Source organism: Agelaius tricolor, unplaced genomic scaffold (genome assembly GCF_023055355.1).
Source record: "Agelaius tricolor isolate 1412-34295 unplaced genomic scaffold, bAgeTri1.0.p SCAF_36, whole genome shotgun sequence".
Taxonomy (NCBI): domain Eukaryota; kingdom Metazoa; phylum Chordata; class Aves; order Passeriformes; family Icteridae; genus Agelaius; species Agelaius tricolor.
Genome location: NW_027269296.1, coordinates 1612458 through 1631326, shown reverse-complemented (window position 1 = coordinate 1631326; position 18869 = coordinate 1612458). Strand labels below are relative to the sequence as shown.

Genomic DNA, 18869 nt, shown 5'->3' with positions numbered 1-18869 from the left:
AAGGGAAGAACACCACAAAGGCCAGAGGCACACAAGAATGGTAATGGGAGGTACAGAGAGGTAATGAAAACACCTGAGCACAGAGACACAATGGTGGAGGAGCAGGAGAGCCCAATTATACTGGAAAACCAATAATTTCTGCAGGAAATGGGTACAAGCAGTCCAGCCCTTTCTGGTGCCTGAACACATGCAGGGCTGCAAGAATCGTGGATAAACAACAAACCTCCATCAGTCCATCAGGAACAGCCTCCTCTGGGATACCACAGAGGGGCAGAGTCCCTGTGGAGGCAGGAGAAAGGGAGGCCAGGAAATGCTCTCATTCCCTGCATTAGGACAGAATTTTCACCGGGAATTTAGAGAGGAAAGGATGCAGCAAAGTATGAAAGGCAGAAACAGAAGACACAATAATGTGGCTTCCAGTTGCTGCAGGAGGAGAGAAGGAAATAACATCAGCTCCTCCACACACTGGAGATTCAAAGGGAGGAGGAAAAAAAGGGATTACATCAGTTAAAATACTGCAAGGAGCTCTGGACAGAGAGGATACACAGGGGCTCGGTGCTTTCAGCCTCACACAGGAAGAAACAGGAGAGAGGACCAGCAAAAAACCACCATTGCTATGGTGATCTAAAGCATTGGACACACTCAGCAAGGAGAAGAGATAAAAGGAATTACAAGCCACATTTCCAGCTGCACAGAACATCCCTGAGATAGGATCAGGCCCCAGGATCCACCCAGCTCAATTGTTAGTTGATGCTGTCATCTGCCTCCTCATCCTCCACGCTGTCTGCAGGTCAAAGAGGACACAGCACCAGATACAAATGTAAAGGGGTTATTTTATTATTGATTCAGAGGTTAGACAAGGCACCATTTGATCTAAAAAGAAATGCAAAAAAAAACCCCAAATTAAGTGTTATTTTTGCAGGCAATTAAGAAAAGTCTCTTTTGCATTTCTTCAGCATTGTGTGAATTCCAGCTTGGTCATGATCACAGAAAAGCCACCCCATTCCCAAGTAAGGCAGGTTTGGACTAGAGGCACAGCCCCTCTGTTCAGCAGCAGAGAATCCTTGAGAAGTCTTTATGCCAGGGTTTAGGAATGCAGCAGAACAAGAAAAACAGAACTTCCAGGAAAAGAGCACGGCATCTTTTTTTCCTTTCCATTTCACACATGATGATGATGATGATGAATCATTTGTTCCTTTTGGTCCTCGCTGATAGGAAGCAACTTTAGAAAAAAATCACAGCAAACCTTTCAGTGGCCTCAGAGTACCAAGAGCCCTGAAAGTCCTGGAGAAGCCTGGAGTAACATCTAGCCCTGCCCTCCAACAGGTCAAGGACCTGCAGCTGATCACTGAGAGACGTTTCCCTCTCCACAATTGTTTTGCCTCCACAAACATGATTTCTAAGGAGAAGGCCACCTCCTCTTCACAATGATTCTGCCAAATAAGAAATCCAACCAAAACCCAACCAAATCAGCCCCCCAACCCCTTGTCTAGCACCTCCTTGCCCCCCTCCCATCAATCCTACCCCCCTCCCAGCTGCCCTCCCTGCACCCAGGGAAGGGCTGCAATGGGTGATGTAGCAGAGTGTGCAGCGTTTGGTGGTGTCTCATCTGCTCGATGGAGTCACTCAGCTGGAATAAATGGGAACAGAGAGAAAAAAAAATATTTAGGGAAAAACAAACAAACAAAATTAAGCATGGTTTATGGTAAAAAAAAAAAAAACAAAACCCAAACAAAGGCTGGTGAGCTGGATGTGAAGAGAGCACAAGGGAGGAAAGGAATGAAGAGTGGGGGAACATCTTGCTCTTGCTGTAGAGTAAAACCTTGACCAAATCCAGGCATGCCAACTGGCTGGGAACCCTTCCCAGAGTGTAGGGAGCTGCAGCTCTCCCTTTGGCTCTCACATAAGAGCTGCTTCCACACGACTTCTTTCATCACCAAGATGCCAGGGTAGCTGTAACCCACACACTTTCCCACTCCCTGGGGCACAGCAGTCCTATCCTAAATGCTATCCCAACCTCCCAGCACACCAATTCCAGGTTATCCTTCCACAGGAAACCCAGAGACAGAGCAAGGGCTGTCTGGGAATCCCAGGGGACAATAGGCTGGCAAACCCAGCCCTGTTTACTGTCAGAGCCTTTCTCCTCAGTCATGTGCTTTCTAGAGCAACAAGTCAACTGCTTTTGGTTCCCAGTTTGCTGGAAGGGAAGAGGTTCTGTCCCTGGAAAGGATGTGTGAGGACAGAGAGGGGATTGTCACGCAAAAGAGAAGTTATAAAGGAAAAGAGCAAGGGATTCCTGAGGATTAAACATCTGCTCTGGCCACAGAGCTCACAGCAGCTCAGTGCACAGGATGGAGTGGGCCATCCCCAGAGAGAGAGAGAGAGAGGAGGATTCTCAATAACAATCAGTAAACACACATGGAATGCCAAAGGACAAAGTTTCCTCTGGGCCAATCCATATTTACAGCAGGGTCCTCTAGGAAGGGCTGGAATCCCTCATGGCCAAAGGTCAGTGCCAGCCCTGCAGTGTCACCACACAGCAGCACAATGCCCTGGAAAGGCTCTGAGCACACACAGTGTCCTCAAACACAGCCTGATGGAGCTGCTGGATTTGCTCAAGAAACAGGAACATTTCCATGAGCTCACAACGAAGGTCGTTAGCTCAAGGGCATATGGAGCCAGTGCTTAATAACTCTGTCTCTTGAGCCTTGAGAAATCATTTGTTTTGCAATAAGGCTTTATTTTATTTAGACTTTGGGATCAGGGGAAGCTCAATGCATCTTCCTCTCCTTGGTCAAAACCAAGGCAAGAGTGAAGAGTTAAAACCAAAGTTCTTTTCTTATCCTCAGGACATCCCAACCTACCACACAGTAACTGTCAGACTCTGACCACAGATTTCACATTAAAAAGAAGCATCTCACTAATCTGCTATAAATCCCACAAATAAATAAAGGTTGAAACCCCCCCACCCTCTTTCTGCCCCCCAAGTGCCATCAGAACAGGAACCTGCTACCCCACAGGGAATAAAACACATACAAGGAGAACACATCATCATCCAGCCCCGAGCAGCAGCCAGGCTGTCCCTCAGGCTGCTCCCACAGCAACACACAGAGAGCAACTCCAGGTTTCAATCCTGCAGCTTCACATGTCCTGGGAAATCCTTACCCCACATCCCCAACCTTCTGCAAGGCCCCTGTGGGGTAGCTGGGAGGAGCTGGAAGTACAGTTCCTTTCAGAGAGGAGCATTTCTAGGATGAAACAAAGGCTTTTTCACCCAAAGGAGTGCAGAGCCCATTTCGGGCAGCTGGAGCCTGGGCTCGCTGCGGCCTCTAGAGGCCAAAAATCCCAACATCTACACACAGACTGACGTTCACATATAGCCACATAGAAACCGTTAACAGCTCGTTTAATTAAATTAGAGAATTAGCACAGCCCTGCCTTGGGCTGCATCACCTCATCCCTTCCCCTTCTACTCTGCTCAGCTCTTCACCCTCCTTGGCCCCAGAGAGACAGAGAAAGAGAGAGGAAAAAAAAAAAAATAAAAGGAGAAGCCCATCCTGGGATGGAGCTTTAAATGAACATAACCAGGTCTTTACATGTTGCTTTGGTGAAGGCTGCCAGGATGCTGGCAAACACCACGTCGGGGGACTGGGAGGCATCCACGGCCGTATGGATCCCTCTCTTGCTGTAGTAGGACACCAGGGGGGAGGTCTGGGTGTGATAGGCCTTCAGCCGGGTTTTCAGGGCCGTTTCGTTATCGTCCGAGCGGCGGATGAGGGGCTCTCCAGTGACCTGGGAGAAGCAAGGCGACATTCTCCAGCCAGCTGCAGCCTGGCACGCTCCCCCCCTTCTCTCCCTGCTCCCCTCCTCATCCAGGGTGGTGCTGCAGAGGAGATGGAGCCAACCCAGGGCAGCCAGAACAAGTCCCAGAGCAGTCACTGAAGAGAGAAGGGCTGAGCACCGTGGTCTTTTTCCCCACACACCACTCTGTCTCTAAAAGGAGCCTCGAGAGCAGGCACCAGCTACAGCTGCTCCCCAGGATGAAACCAGTCACAATTTGAGCTCTGCAGACTGGCCATGCCCTTCATCCAATCCATCCATCCATCCCTCCAGGCCTCGCTCCCCGCAGTGCCGTCGGCTCAGGCTGCACAAGCAGCTCCCCACGCTCCCCAGAAAGCCAGGACAGGAAGGTACAAGAGAAGGAAAGAAATGAGTTTTTCCAGGGAGAGACTGCAAAGCATCAGCTAAACCCAAAGGAAGGTAAGCTGCAGCCTTGGGAGCTCACATACATCGTCCTTCATGTGCTCTTTCGGGGGTCTGAACTCCTCGTGATACGAGCGGCCACTCGCTGGGTGAATGAGCCTGAGACAGAAAAGAAGTGTCAGCAAAGCAGCTGGTCAGGACAAGATCTCCTGAACCTGCCACTCATCAGCACAGAAACATCTGCCACTGCAGCACCATTAGCCTTTCACTTGTAAGAAAATTCTCTCCAGTTATTTCTGTACCAAGGGCCTCTTCAGTTTGGAAAAGCAGCTGTGCTGGGAGATGGAGAAGGGGAGTTTTACATCCTGCTCTGCTGGGAAAGGGGTCTGGAAAACAGTGCAAGAGAACACACTCCTGACCCTGGAGGAAGTTACTGGTGCCCAAATGTATTCAGGGTCCTGTGAAATTGCTCCAGGAGAGCAATTACAGCTTTGCAGAAGGAGGAACTTAGAGTGAGCTGAGATTTTCTAGATTTTCTATAGAAATCCCTGATTTATAGGGCAAGGAAGGTGCTCTGCTCAAGGCTGGCCCAGGCATAGGGCAGAAATAGAGACCAGCAGCACAGCCAGCCTTAAGCACCATGAGGACAACCTGGGATCTGAAATGAGGATGCTCTTCCATGGACTAGGAAATCCCAAGCCCTGAGCACTGGGACAGGAGGATTTACCGTCCCGTGATCCTCCGGATCAGCAACGAGTCGGGGATGCTGAACTCAATGACGGAGTCGAGCTTCTCTCTCCTCTTCTCCAGGAGCTCATCCAGCTGCAAGAGCAAACACCCACCTCAGAGGGGCTGAGGGAGCAGGGACCCCTGGGTTACAGGGAAGGGGGTGCTGGAGCAGCCCCCAAGCAGGGGCTCCCATACCATCTCTGCCTGTTTCACTGTGCGTGGGAAGCCGTCCAGGAGGAACCCGTTCTTGCAGGGAGGGGAGTCCAGGTTGTTCTCAATCAGCTCCACCACCATCTCATCACTCACCTGCAGAGATGAGACAGGTATGTTGTCAGGAAGGGCACCTTGAATTTACACACAGCTGTGGACAGGGTGGGATTTTTGGAGTCGTCCTGTGCAGGGCCAAGGGCTGGGCTCAATAATTATTGTGTGTCCCTTCCAATTCTTGTGTGTCAGGATATTCTGTGATTCCATAATTCATGTCAACGCTCAGGCTGCCTGTTCAGGCCTGCCCACATCAGGGCAGCACTCCCTGCAACACCAGGACAAGGGCAATGCCACATTTCACTCCAGGGACACTCCGGCCTACGCAGGAACTTGGACCAGCACTGTAACTTCACTGTTACAAAGGTTGCTGTATTGCAAGGAATGCTGTCAGCTCAAACTCCTTAGATTATTATTTTTTTTTAACCAATTCACAATACAAAGTATCAACATAACCTTGATTTCCTGTTACTTTGTACCTTCACCTACACAACCACCTCGGAAGGCAGGCCCGGGCAGGAAGGGCAGAGCAGGCGAGTTGCTCATTGACTCCCATAAACCTCATACAAAGGTAAAAGCCCAAGAGTTGCTGACAAGCTCTGGCTTCACTGGGTAGTTTTTTCCCCCATCTAACAATCTCAGCATACCACTGGGATTAGTGCCTTTTCCACACTGCAGCACTCACAGATGCTGCAGCCCCAACAATAGCTGTTTATTTGGGAGCAGCTCTGTTTTCTCCAGCACACACAACTGGGACCCAGCAGGACTGGGGACCAGGCTGTCACAACACACAAACAACAACCCTGCAGGCAGGGGAAGTAAGCAACAAGTCACTTCTGTGCCTTCCTGATTACACCCTTTGGAGAAAAAAAAAGATCCTGAGCATAAAGGCCATCCTGAAATGCTGGTGTGCTCCCAGCTGAGTTATCACAGGGCTGTGGGATGTGCCTGTGGAGAAGCCTGGAGCTGCCTGCCACACACAAACACACGTGGCAGATACCACCAGCCTGGCCAGATAACGTCCCTATCTTTCATAACCAGCTGGGTATTGCAGGCTCGGTGTTGCAATGAGCTCTGAGCAGAAGTCAGATAAGGCTGCTCTCCCCATCTGGGGCCTGCAGATTCTCCCTGGGGTGTTAGGAGGCCATGGCAGCCACAGGGATGCTTGAGATCTGCCCCACATTGGGGCAAGTCACTGCAATTTGTGGTCCCTTGAGTTTCCCTGAGATATTTCAGTTGTAAGGGTGAGATAATGAGACCCTCAGTAAAAGAATGTCAGAGATTCTAACTTGTGTCCCTTGAGAATCCAAAGCGTCTCTGTCACACAGCAGCTGCTGTAACTACCACAACAACACCTTCAGGTCCATTTTCACCTCACAGTTACAGGTGAATCGAGCTTATGCAAGAGCTGGGATGCAGATGAACCCTTTGAAGTGATACCTGGAGCTCAGGTATCAAGTGAAGGGACACAGGAGCCTCAAAGCCCGGCTGTAACATCCTGCAGCTCCAAGGATACACTGTGACCTCAGTGTTCAGGAGCCAGAAAATTACCAGCCAGACTGCACCCCCTAAAAAATAAAAACAACCCAGGGCCACAAGCTGCTAGTAAGCAAGCAGTAATTTTGAAGAGGAAGGATGTTTGTATAGGATGCTTCTCCTGCAGGGTGATAGAAGGAAAGCCCCCATCCCTACCTTCACCCTGCAATCTGCCTTCACCCTGCAATCTGCATTCCTACGCTAATTAAAGAATCCTAATTAGGAGATGGATTTTGTCTGCTGTCATTCCAGATGCCGCCAGCCCGTCTCCCCTCCCAGCACATTCCCCAGGACCCACCAGCTTCCCCGAATCCATCGTCTCCTTGAGCCGCTTGCCCAGCTCGGAGCCCGAGGCCACCATGGCCCGCAGCATGTCGCCGGTAGCCAGGTGACACACGCAGTAGGTCTCGGCCAGCTTCGGGGCCTGCGGGAGAGGACAGAGGTGAGAGCGGCCCTCGGAGGCTGAGGATCCCCGGCCCGGCGGGGCCTCGTCCCCCCGTGGCGGCAGCGGGACAGTCGTTGACCGGCCAGCACGTGGCAGGGCCCGGCACGGAGCCCCGGAGCTCAGCGACACCCGGGCCGAGTCCGGAACAAAGGGATCGGGGACAAAGAGCCGCGGCGAGCGGGGCCCTGGAGGCGGGATAGAACCGAGCCCCCGCGTACGGGAGAGCCGGGCCCACACGGACACACCGCGCACCGCGATCCCTCAGCGGGCAGCCCAAGGCCGGACACCCGCGTCCCTCCACGCGGGGGTCACACGCTGAGCGCCGGCAGTGGGGAAGGTCCCGCCGGCCGGTGCCGCCCGCATCGCCCTCACCTGCGTGCCCTTGCCGGCGCCGGGCGGGCCCAGCAGCACGGCGCGGATGCCGTGGCGGATCCCCGCGGCCGGGGCCTGCCCGCGGCCCGGGCCCGCCTGAGCGCTCGGAGCCATGGCCGCCGCCGCCAACTGCGCGCCCGGCCCGCGCCTCGTGGGCGGGGACAGCGCCGCTGGGCGGGGCTATGAAAATTAGATCTTTAATATGCAAATATAGCGCGCTTTACATGGAGTGGGCGAGGTTATGAATGAAGTGGGCGGGGTTATAGGAGGTGGGCGGGGCTTTGCGCGCCACGTGGATCGCTCGGTGTCTCCGCGTTTGCCCCGAGCTGTCCCCAAGCCCCGGGAGCTGCGTCCGGCTCTGGGTCACTCGGCTCAAGGAGGACATTGGGCTGCTGGAATGTGTCCAGAGAATGGCAATGGGGCTGGAGTACAAATCTGATGGGGAGCGGCTGAGGTAGCTGAGCCAGGAGAAAAGGAGGTTCAGGGCTGACCTTATCTCTCTGCATCTACCTGAAAGGAGTTTGGAGCCAGGTGAGGGCAGGGTTTGCCTCCCAGGCAGCTGGTGACAGGGCAAGAGGACACAGTCTTGAGCTACACAAGGGCACAAGGTTGGACATTAGGAAGAATTTCTTCACAGGAAGATTAGGCATTGAAAGGAGCTTCCCTGGAAATGGTGGAGTCACCACCCTTGGAAGTATTTACGGAAAGACTGGATGTGGCACTTGGTGCTGTGGGCCAGCTGACACGGTGGTGTCTGGTCAGAATTGGACTTTGTGATCTCAGAGATCTTTTCCAACCTAATTGATCCTGTGATTCTGAGCTGTGCTTGCCCTGGCGTTGCGTGGGATGGGCTCAGTGCCCTGCTCTGCATGGGCTCTGCATCACAACACTGCCCAGCACATCCAGGGGGGCTGGCACTGCAGGGCTCTGCCCCTCTCTGCTCTCCCAGCCTCTCTGCATGGTCCCCACACCCCACAGAGCACAGTCCAGCACTGGGGATGGGCCAGAGCACAGGCAAAACCAGCCAGGATCTCAGAGCAGACAAGAACTTCCTTGGCCCTGGTTGCCAGGAGAGTCTGTGGCAAAGCCAAGACCACAGTGTTGAATAGAGAAACTCAGGATAAGTTGGTCCTTCTCACTCCCCCCTCAGAGGGGACAGCCACCCCTCCACAGACAGAACATTGGCTTCTCAGCAGCACCAGAGAGAGACCTGCACATTTAACAAGAAGCATTTAAAAAAAAATAAAAATTGTGGGATGGAGCAGTGACACCATGTCCAAGATCCAGGTCTCACAGATCATCACACAGAGCATCTGCACTGATGGCAGAGCTGGATCTGCCCCTGGGGCACCCACCAGAACCAGCAGCAGCTCAGCAAGGGCAGGATCGGTCCCTGACATCTTCCCAACTCCCTCCCCCTCTCCGGATTGCCAGCCAAACACCGCTCAGCCTTTCATCTGCAGGCAGCCTGGTTTCCCTGGCAGCGGCATTTCCGAGGTATTTCGGGCTCTCTCGCCCCCGAGGGTCCCCGCGGGAGGCAGGGCCGGGCTGCGGGGCTGGGGATGAGCTGCGGGGACGCGGTGAGAGCCCGGGGTGGCTGCAGGGGGCAGCCCCAGCCTCGGCAGAGGGTGGGCGAGGAGGGGGAGCCTCCTCCAAAAGGGATGAAGGATGCTCGGAGGCGGCTCAGCCAATGGGGTGGCTGGATTTGGTTGTCATGGCTACGGTTGGGAGGCAGAGCAGGGAGGCAGCGCTGGGAGAGAAGGGGTGCAGAGCACCTCCATCCTCTGCAGGGGCTCGGGACAGGCAGGGAGCTGGGGCAGGACAAACAGCCGGCCCTGGAGCTGGTTCATTCTCTTGGGATACCCATGGCAGAGTCTGATTAAATGCTTTCCGAGGTAAGGGGGCTTTGGGCGGGCTGTGGGGGAGCTGCTTTGCCTGGCACAGTGAGAAGGGAGCTGTGGAGTGCCTGTGGTTGCTGATTTAAGGATGGGGATGAAGGGCATTGTGCTGTCAGTGCCCCTCTCCCTCTCTAAGCCCCTGCACTGCTTCTCCCCAGAAACCCCGGACCCCCAGGCACAGCTACACCTCAGGCTGCTGCAGGAGCTTGGTGTTCCTCGGGGAGCCCCCCTGACAGCACACCAGGACACCTGGGAGGGACATCTGGACCCTGGTAAGGAGGTGAATGTCCCAGGCTGGGGCATGAGTCCTGACAGGAGTGACCCATTTCATCCCTTCTGTGCTCAGCCAGGGTGGGCTGGTGCTGTTTTGTGATGGGGACTGAAGGGTAAAGCTGAAGGAGTTGCTCCCTTTTCCTTCTAAGAGTTCAAAACGTGTTTTTTCATCCCATTCCTGCCTGTGGGATTGGCTGGTGGTGCTTGCTCAATGCATTACAACATCCTGCTGCTCCAGGGTCAGCGTGGTCTTTCTTCCAGTGCCCCCTGGAATGCAGTCAGGAGGTGTCTGTGGGGAGGAGGGGGTGTGCAGCTCTGAGAGATGAAACCTCTGCCTCCTGCTCACTTCAAATCAGAGAGACCGTGCTCCTGGAAGAGCCCTGGAGCTAAACCTGGGTTATTGGAGTGGAAATGTTCCCTGCTAGCTCACCAGCTCCCTGGGTTATGGGTCAGCCTGGATCCAGGGCAGGAGTTTGTTAAAGCTCAGGGTGTGAGATCAAAATGAAAGCTTTGCTAGGATGAGCCAGAAAACTCAGTGCTGCTCAATTGTCCCCTTGTTCCACACCCTGTGTCACGGGACAGGCACAGAACTGCACCCACAGCAGGGATCCAGGCTGCCCTGAGGCTGGATGGTGTCAGTGAGTGCCCTGTGCTGGGCCTTTCCCCTGGGAAGGTGGGTCCAGGAGCCCTCAGCTGTTTGGGATCCATCTGGGATGTTCACCCCACTGAGCACTCAGCACATTCCAGGCCATGAAGGGGCCTCTCTTGGCCTAGAGAGGCATCTCTGCTCTTTGTGGTGCACTTGGCTTTGTGCTGGTGCCTGCTGATGGAGACAAGGCTGCTGTGTGCCAAAACAGCTCTGAACTGCAGAGAAATGTGTCTCCTCCCCCAGGGAAGATGCTGTAACCCAGAGCAGGGCTCTGCTGAGCTGCAGGTTTGGAGCAGAGCAGCACAGAGCTCTACCCTGGCTGTGGGAGGGGTGGTCCATGCTGATGGAGCTTCTGGACCCTTCCTCTAAATATTCCTGTTGTAGACATCTCTTATGAAAAACCCTTTCCTTAGGATTTTTTTTTTCTCCTGAGAAGCTGAGAGGCCTCAGGAACAAAATGCAAACAATGGTTATCTGCTGCTGTGGAATGCAACAGGTGCATCTGGGATTGGGCTCATGTGGTTGTTTCTAATTAATGGCCAATCACAGCCCAGCTGGCTCGGACAGAGAGTCTGAGACAGAGCCTTTGTTATTGATTCTTTCTTATTCTATTCTTAGCTAATCTTCTGATGAAATGCTTTCTTCTATTCTTTTAGTATAGTTTTAATGTAATATATATCACAAAATATATAAATATTTTATATATTTATATTTATATATTTATATATAATATAATATATAATATAATATATATATTTATATTTATATTTATTTATAAATATATAAATAAATCAGCCTTCTGAAACACAGAGTCAGATCCTCGTCTCTTCCCTCATCCTAAAACCCCTGTGAACATGGTCACATATTCCTTTCTTCTTACAGTGTGTCTCATCCTTAGAATCCATCCTCAACTCCAGGATTCTTTCAAGGGGCATCCCCACACCCAGAACATCACACCATGAACGGGTTCTTGAACGAATCCAATTTCCTGATGGTGGAGGAGGGCTTCACCACCAGAGACCTCCTGGAGAACCTGCTGGGAGAGCTGTGCCAGGAGGTGAGGGCTGATGCTCTGCTGCTGCCTTTGCAAGGGGCACTCCTGGAGCTGCTGCTCACTCCAGCTGTCCCCTAGAGCCAGCAGCAGGCCGTCTTCGTGGCAGACCTGGGGGACATTGTGAAGAAGCACCTGTGTTTCCTGAAGGCCCTGCCCCGGGTGAAGCCCTATTTCCCAGTGAAATGCAACGGCACTGAAGGGGTGCTCAGGCTGCTGGCAGAGCTGGGGGCAGGCTTTGCCTGTGCCAACAAGGTAGGGCTGTGGGAGGACAGCTCCAGGGGAAATGCTGGTGGGGGAGTGGCAGAGCTCACCCTCCTTTCCTAAGTCTGTGCTCCAGGTGACATTTCCCTCTGCTGTCACAGCCCAGAATTCCTTGTCCCATCTTTGTTGTCCTCGTTCCTGTCCCTGCTGTCCTGGCTGGTGGCACAGCACATCCCTGGGGTGTCACTGTCACAGCTGTCCAGCTCTTGGTGTCCTTAGGGCTGAATCTAAAGCTTTTTTGCTCCCTCCTGCTTGTCATTTTTAACAGCCAGACTTCCAGGGAAGAGGCAAAATCAAATCACTTACTTTTATGTAATTAAATAGGATTTAATTTATATAAATTTATATAATTATACAGTATATATTATATCTATATTTATATATATTATATATTATATATTATATATTATATATTATATATTATATATTATATATTATATATATATACTTATATAAATTAATAGGAGGAGAAAGGGCAAGAGTTGTCACAGCTCAGACCAGGAGTCAGCCCCGAGCCTGCTAACCCCACTCGTCTCCTCTCCCATTCTCTGGTGTTTTTAAACCTGTCCATGCCAGGACAAAGTCCACTGTGATCCCTTTGAGCTCTGGTAGCTTTTCCCTGGAAAAGCCCAGGCTGTGACACTCCTCAGCACTGGTGGCTGGTCCTCACCCAGCTCCTGGGGACCTGCTGCACGTGTCCCCTTGTCCCTGCAGGCAGAGATCACCCGTGTCCAAGGCATTGGGGTGCCACCAGACAGGATCTTCTACAGCAGCCCCTGCAAGCAGGTTGCCCACCTCAGGTATGCAGCCACCCACGGGGTCAGGCTGATGGCCTTTGACAACGAGGTGGAGCTGAGCAAGGTGGCCAGGAGCCACCCCCGTGCCAGGTGGGTGCCTGGCAGTGCCACAGGAGTGGGGAATGGGCAGGGGGCTGTGGGGGGCAAGAGGAGGTTGGACAAGGTAGGTGTGAGTCTCTTCTGCCAAGTGATAGGACAAGAGGAGCGGCCTCAAGCTGTGCCAGGGGAAGTTTGGATTGGATATGGGGGAAAATTGGATCACTGAATGTGTCACCAGGCAGTGGAACAGGCTGCCCAGGGAAGGGGTGAAATCATCACCATGGCAGCACCAGGGGAAATGTCCCATCATGGTGTTGGGGTGGGAAAAATCCCATCATGGTGTTGGAGTGGGATAAATCCCATGGCAGCACCAGGGGAAATGTCCCAAAATGGTATTGGGGTGGGAAATGTCCCATAATGGTATTGGGGTGGGAAAGATCCCACAACAGCACCAGGAGAAATATCCCATCATGGTATTGGGGTGGGAAATGTCCCATAATGGTATTGGGGTGGGAAATGTCCCATAATGGTATTGGGGTGGGATAAATCCCATGGCAGCACCAGGGGAAATGTCCCATAACAGTATTGGGGTGGGAAAAATCCCACAACAGCACCAGGAGAAATGTCCCATCATGATATTGGGGTGGGAAAAATCCCATGGCAGCACCAGGGGAAAAGTTAAAACAACTTGTAGGTGTGGTTCTCAGGGACATGGTTTAGAGCTGGACTTAATACTTGGGGTTAATATTTGGGCTCAGTGATTATTGAGGGCTTTTCCAGCCCTCAAAGGCTTTTCCTTTCACAATCCTGTTATTCCAAGACTCTTTAACCCAGCTTTGGTGGCTTTGCTGTGCAGGATGTTGTTGGGAATCAATGCTGACTCCATCCCTGCTGCCCACCCGAGCCTGAGCTTCGGGACCACGCTGGAATCCTGTGGGCACCTGCTGCAGACAGCCAAGGACCAGGCTGTGGAGGTTGTTGGCATCAGGTACAGCCCTGGGCCTCCTTCCCTAGGGGTGCTCAGCCCCTCTGGATGGGGATCTGGGGAGCTCTGCCCTGCTGGAACAACAGTGCTGCAGCTGCTCTGCTTGGGAGTGAGGTGAAGGCAGGGATTTGATCTTGGTGGGGCCAATTTGGGGCAGGTTTGACCCCAGGAAAGGCTCTGTGGGTCTGGCTTGGGTCAGTGCTGCAGCTGCTCTGCTTGGGAGTGAGGTTAAGGCAGGGATTTGAATTTGTTGGGACCAATTTGGGGCAGGTTTGACCCCAGGAAAGGCTCTGTGGGTCTGGCTTGGGTCATTGGGAGTGAGGTGAAGGCAGGGATTTGATCTTGTTGGGGCCAATTTGGGGCAGGTTTGACCCCAGGAAAGGCTCCGTGGGGCTCTGTGGGTCTGCCTTGGCACGGTGTGTGGGAAGCTGTGTGAGTGCCAACCCCAGGGCCGTGTCCCCTCTGCTCTGGGGGTGATCAGACCCCGCTGAGATGGGGTTTGTGCCCTCAGCTTCCACCTGGGGAGCCGTGGGCTGGAGCCCCAGGCCTGGGCCCAGGCTGTGGCCACAGCACAGCTGGTGTTTGACATGGGGACAGAGCTGGGACACCACATGCACCTCCTGGACATCGGGGGGGGCTTCCCTGCCACTGAGGACACCAGAGCCCCGCTGGAAGAGGTACAAACCTCCAAGCTCTGCCCTCGGCAGGCAGAGAATGGGCTTGGAGCTCTCCCTGGGTTTGGATCCCTGCAGAATTCCCAGCTAACCAACAGGAAGGTTCTTTTTCTTCCCTCACAGATCGCTGCTGGGATAAACTCTGCCTTGGATTTGTACTTCCCTGAGGGCAGTGGGGTGGAAATTATTGCCAGGCCCGGGCGTTACTACGTCACCTCTGCCTTCACCTTGGCTGTCAGCATCACTGCCTTGGAGGAGATCCCCGTGGAGCAGCCTGGCTCTGATGGTAGGTGTGACAGCAGGGGGTGTCCCCTGTGTCCCTGAGACCCCTTGAACCCTTTCCCTATTCCCTGAGGTGTCCCTGAGCCCCTCTGAGTCCTCTCCCTGATGTGTCCCCTGTGTCCCTGAGCCCTCTCCCCACTCCCCAGTTTGTCCCCTGAGCCCTCTCCCTGTTCCCTGATGTGTCTCCTGTGTCCCTGAGCCCCCCTGAGCCCTCTCCCCCATCCCTTCCAGAGGAAGAGTGTGGCAGCAAGAAGAGCCTGGTCTATCACCTCAGCGATGGCATCTACGGCGCCTTCAGCTGCCTCCTGTTCGACAGCCCCTGCCCCAGGCCCCGGCTGCACAAGGTGAGGGGCTCACCTGGCCTGGGGACAGCCTGGCATGTCCCTCACTTTGGGGCAGCCACCCTCCTGCCACAGGGGAAGCTGCACCCAGCCTGTGGGGCTGAATTTGGGGGTCAGTGTGCCCCTGGGACATGCTCATCCCACAGAGACCCTTGGGATGTCCCTCACATTGGGTCTGCCACAGGGGGAAGGTGCACCCAGTCCATGGGGCTGAATTTGGGGCTCAGTGTGCCACTGGGACATGGTGAGGGGCTCACCTGCCTTGGGGACAGCTCAGGATTGTGTCAGCCAACCCCCTGCCACTGGGGAAGCTGTACCCAGCCTGTAGGGCTGAATTTGGGGATCAGTGTGCCCCTGGGACATGGTGAGGGGCTCAGTGTGCCCCTGGGACATGCTCATCCCACAGAGACCCTTGGGGACAGCTCAGGATGTCCCTCAGCCACCCTCCTGCCTCAGGGGAAGCTGCACCCACTCTGTGGGGTTGAATTTGGGGCTCAGTGTGCCCCTGGGACACCCTCACCCCCTGTTTTTTCCTGCAGAGGCCGTGCCCGGAGCAGCCCTGGCACAGCTGCAGCCTGCGGGGCCCGCGGGGGCCTGGAGAGGATCCCAGCATCGCCGAGGGGCTGCAGCTGCCCCAGCTGCACGTGGGGGACTGGCTGATCTTTGGGGACATGGGAGCCTACAGCACCCCAACAGCATCCCTGCTCACAGCTGGGGGGGCCCAGGCTCGGGTCACCTACGCCATGTCCCGCATGGCCTGGTAAGGGATGGGCAGGGATGGGTCCTGTGCCAGGCAAGGGCTTCTCATCCATCCACCTGGGCCCAAGGGAGAGTGGGAAATCTGAGAGCCAGAGCCTGGAAGTTTAGATTGAAATAATGGCCTCAGAGGAAAAAATAATATTTTTAAAAAATTATTATTATATTAAATTATTATTATTATTATTATTATTATTATTATTATTATTATTAATTTATTTGTTTAATGTCTTAATTAATGTCTTGAGCCTTCTCTTCCACCTGAGAAATCTGAGTTCCAAAACCTGGAAATTCAGGGTGAAATCATGGCCTCAGAGGCAAAAATCCTATTTAAAAATTATAATATTATTATTATTATTATTATTATTATTATTATACTTGAGCCTTCTCTTCCACCTGGGAAATCTGAGTGCCAGAACCTGGAAATTCAGGGTGAAATCATGGCCTCAGAGGCAAAAATCCTATTTTTTTAATATTATCAAACTTGAGCCTTCTCTTCCACCTGGGCCCAAGGGAGAGGGGGAAATCTGAGTTTCCAAAACCTGGAAATTCAGGGTGAAATCATGGCTTCAGAGGCAAAAAATCTTATTTTTTTTTTTAATATTACCAAACTTGAGGCAGTTTTTTAGTGGAGAAAAGAGAGCCAGCTCACCTCTGGCTGTCGTTCTGGGGGACAGGAGAGCCCTGGCGTGTCCCCATCCCATTCTCAAGGGGCTGCTCCTCCCCCTTGGCTGTCTCCCCTTGCAGGAAAACCATCCAGCTGTTCCAGGGAAAGCCACCCCAGACCGAAGATGAGCGTGAGAGCCTCTGCACGCCCCTGTCCTGTGGCTGGGAGATGGCAGAGACGCTTTGTGTCACCCCTGTCTTCGCTCCAGCTGGCATCATCTGAGCAGCTCTGGGGCAGGAGCCACGCTGGGAAAGGTCCTGTGGTGGTACTGGCAGGAGAAATGTCCCATAGTGGTGTTGGGGTGGGGAAAAATCCCATTACAGCACCAGGGGAAATGTCCCATGATGATATTGGGGTGGGAAAAATCCCATAATGGTATTGGGGTGGGGAAAAATCCCATTACAGCACCAGGGGAAATGTCCCATAATGGTATTAGGGTGGGAAATGTCCCATAATGGTGTTGGGGTGGGGAAAAATCCCATTACAGCACCAGGGGAAATGTCCCATGATGATATTGGGGTGGAAAAAATCCCATAATGGTATTGGGGTGGGAAATGTCCTATAATGGTGTTGGGGTGGGAAAAATCCCATGGCAGCACCAGGGGAAATGTCCCATAATGGTATTAGGGTGAGAAATGTCCCATAATGGTGTTGGGGTGGGAAATGTCCTATAATGGTATTGGGGTGGGGAAAATCCCATAGCAGCACCAGGGGAAATATCTTACAATGATATTAGGGACATTAGGGTGGGAAAAATCCTATGGCAACACCAGGGGAAATGTCCCATGATGATATTGGGGTGGGAAATGTCCCATGATGATATTGGGGTGGGAAATGTCCCATCATGGTATTGGGGTGGGAAAATCCCATGGCAGCACCAGGGGAAAAGGTCCCACAGTGGTGCTGGAGGGATAAAAAATCCTACAGTGGGAAAAGTGGGATTTTTTAAATCCTCTGGCATTGTCCACTGTGCTCTCATGTGTTGTAGTGCATTTTTATACTCTGTAATATTTTGAAGTAGTTTTGGTTTGTATCCCCGTAAAATTTGGGGAGCAGATGCCACCGTCCCTTATTGCTTTTCACAATTCTTTTATCTCATGAGGTGGGACAGCCACCCGTGTTCTAGGACCACCGGCTTGCTGGCTGAATAGCACAGGCACAGCTAAAGGATTTAGAATTTCTTCTTTGCAAATCTGGCCTCTGACTTCATCCCAGTCTGTTCGTTAAAAATTATCAAAAGATTTTTGTGAGTTTTCTAATTTGGGATTAATGCTGCCGAATTTTCAGGGTCTGAATCTGTCCCAAACATTGGGGGGACTCTGGAGCTGTTTGGGAACAGTTCTTTTTCCAAATTCTTTTGTGTTGGGATCAAAGGGTTGGCATTTGCAGGGGTGAAATAATTCTCTGTCTGTCCTGTATTTATTAAAGCAGCTGTCATATTCCAGCCCCCCCCCCCCCCCCCCGTTGCACGGTTTGTGTGCGTGGATGCGGCTGTGCGGCCGAATCGTGACACAAAGTAGTACCACTCGGTGCTGGGAGTGTTGAAGGCGAAAACACGGAGGCGCACCAGGTGTGGGGTGTGCAGGGTCAGACGGAGGCGCACCAGGCGTGGGGTGTGCAGGGTCCCGCGGAGGCGCACCAGGTGTGGGGTGTGCAGGGTCCCGCGGAGGCGCACCAGGTGTGGGGTGTGCGGGGTCCCGCGGAGGCGCACCAGGTGTGGGGTGTGCAGGGTCCCGCGGAGGCGCACCAGGTGTGGGGTGTGCAGGGTCCCGCGGAGGCGCACCAGGTGTGGGTTCTGCAGCGTCCCGCGGAGGCGCACCAGGTGTGGGGTGTGCAGGGTCCCGCGCTGCGGAGGGATCTCTCGGTGATGCTGCCGTGCCCGGCTCCTCAAGTTCCGGCAGAGGGAAAGACGCGGAAGGATACATGCAAGGCGCTGCCGTTTCGCCTGCTGTGGTGCCGGGTACGGACCCGGTGGCGGCGGAAGCGGCGCGACAGGGCACAGGGATGGCAGCTGTGGCCGGACAGCGGCACGCAGCGGCTCGGAACCGGGACCGGGCTGTTCCAAAACTGCGGCGAAAGCAGTGGGGGGGTGGCCGCGGCGCTGGGGTCGGATGAGCCGGCGCGGAGCGATATCGCCGGTGCGGGGTTGGAGCAACCGTGAATGCGTGGGTTGTGTCACCAGGGCAGCGTGGGGACCATGGCGGGCGGGGGCCGCACGGCGGGCGGGCGCGGGAGGTGGCGGAGCTGCGGGAACGGGAGCCGGGGCTGCGCCTGCGGCTGCGGCCGGAACGTCCGTGGTTGCAGGAGGCGGCGGAGCCGCGCCATTCAGCAGCTCTGAAGTGGGGGGCTGCGGTGTGGAAGACGCGGCTCGGCCCGACATGGAGCGGCGGCAGGAGCGAGAAACCGACCACGGGAGGCGGCGGGGCGGCCTCGTCAGCGGGAGATGATCCCGGGGTGGCGGGAGGCGGGGAGATGATCCCGGGAGGGGCGGCGTGGAGGCGGCGGGAGTCTGCTGCGGGGGGGGGGGGGGGGGGGGGGGCTGGAGCGCGGCGTGCAGCCGCTGGGGGCTGGGGCGGCGGCTGGCAGGGGAGGCTGTGCTGGAGCGACGGGAGGCTGGGCAGGAGCGGCGGCAGGCACGGGAGGG

At 54.1% G+C, this 18869-nt stretch overlaps 2 protein-coding genes across 8 annotated transcripts; one reads left to right on the top strand and one right to left on the bottom strand.

Annotated features, from left to right (window-relative positions):
- Positions 1 to 813: 813 nt before the first annotated feature.
- AK2 (adenylate kinase 2) lies at positions 814 to 7708 on the bottom strand. 2 transcript variants are annotated; one of them, XM_071453285.1, is made up of 7 exons: positions 7550 to 7707; positions 7031 to 7156; positions 5128 to 5238; positions 4931 to 5025; positions 4290 to 4362; positions 3597 to 3792; positions 814 to 1630 (listed from the first exon to the last, which is right to left on the bottom strand). In XM_071453285.1, the coding sequence occupies exons 1-7, from the start codon at positions 7661 to 7663 to the stop codon at positions 1623 to 1625; spliced, it is 723 nt and encodes a 240-aa protein (XP_071309386.1). In that variant the 5' UTR covers positions 7664 to 7707; the 3' UTR covers positions 814 to 1622. The 2 variants fall into 2 exon arrangements, with proteins under 2 accessions (XP_071309386.1, XP_071309385.1); XM_071453284.1 differs by lacking the exon at positions 814 to 1630 and having other exon boundaries at positions 2720 to 3792; positions 7550 to 7708.
- Positions 7709 to 8832: 1124 nt separating this feature from the next.
- Positions 8833 to 17669, top strand: AZIN2 (antizyme inhibitor 2). Of its 6 annotated transcripts, none has more exons than XM_071453283.1 (11): positions 8833 to 9046; positions 9606 to 9719; positions 11268 to 11426; positions 11502 to 11675; positions 12399 to 12571; positions 13377 to 13508; positions 14017 to 14182; positions 14303 to 14465; positions 14693 to 14805; positions 15342 to 15562; positions 16306 to 17669. In XM_071453283.1, the coding sequence occupies exons 3-11, from the start codon at positions 11328 to 11330 to the stop codon at positions 16445 to 16447; spliced, it is 1383 nt and encodes a 460-aa protein (XP_071309384.1). In that variant the 5' UTR covers positions 8833 to 9046; positions 9606 to 9719; positions 11268 to 11327; the 3' UTR covers positions 16448 to 17669. The 6 variants fall into 6 exon arrangements, with proteins under 6 accessions (XP_071309384.1, XP_071309380.1, XP_071309381.1 ...); XM_071453279.1 differs by having other exon boundaries at positions 8835 to 9046; positions 11252 to 11426; XM_071453280.1 differs by lacking the exon at positions 8833 to 9046 and adding an exon at positions 9073 to 9129 and having other exon boundaries at positions 11252 to 11426.
- The last annotated feature ends 1200 nt before the right edge of the window (positions 17670 to 18869 follow it).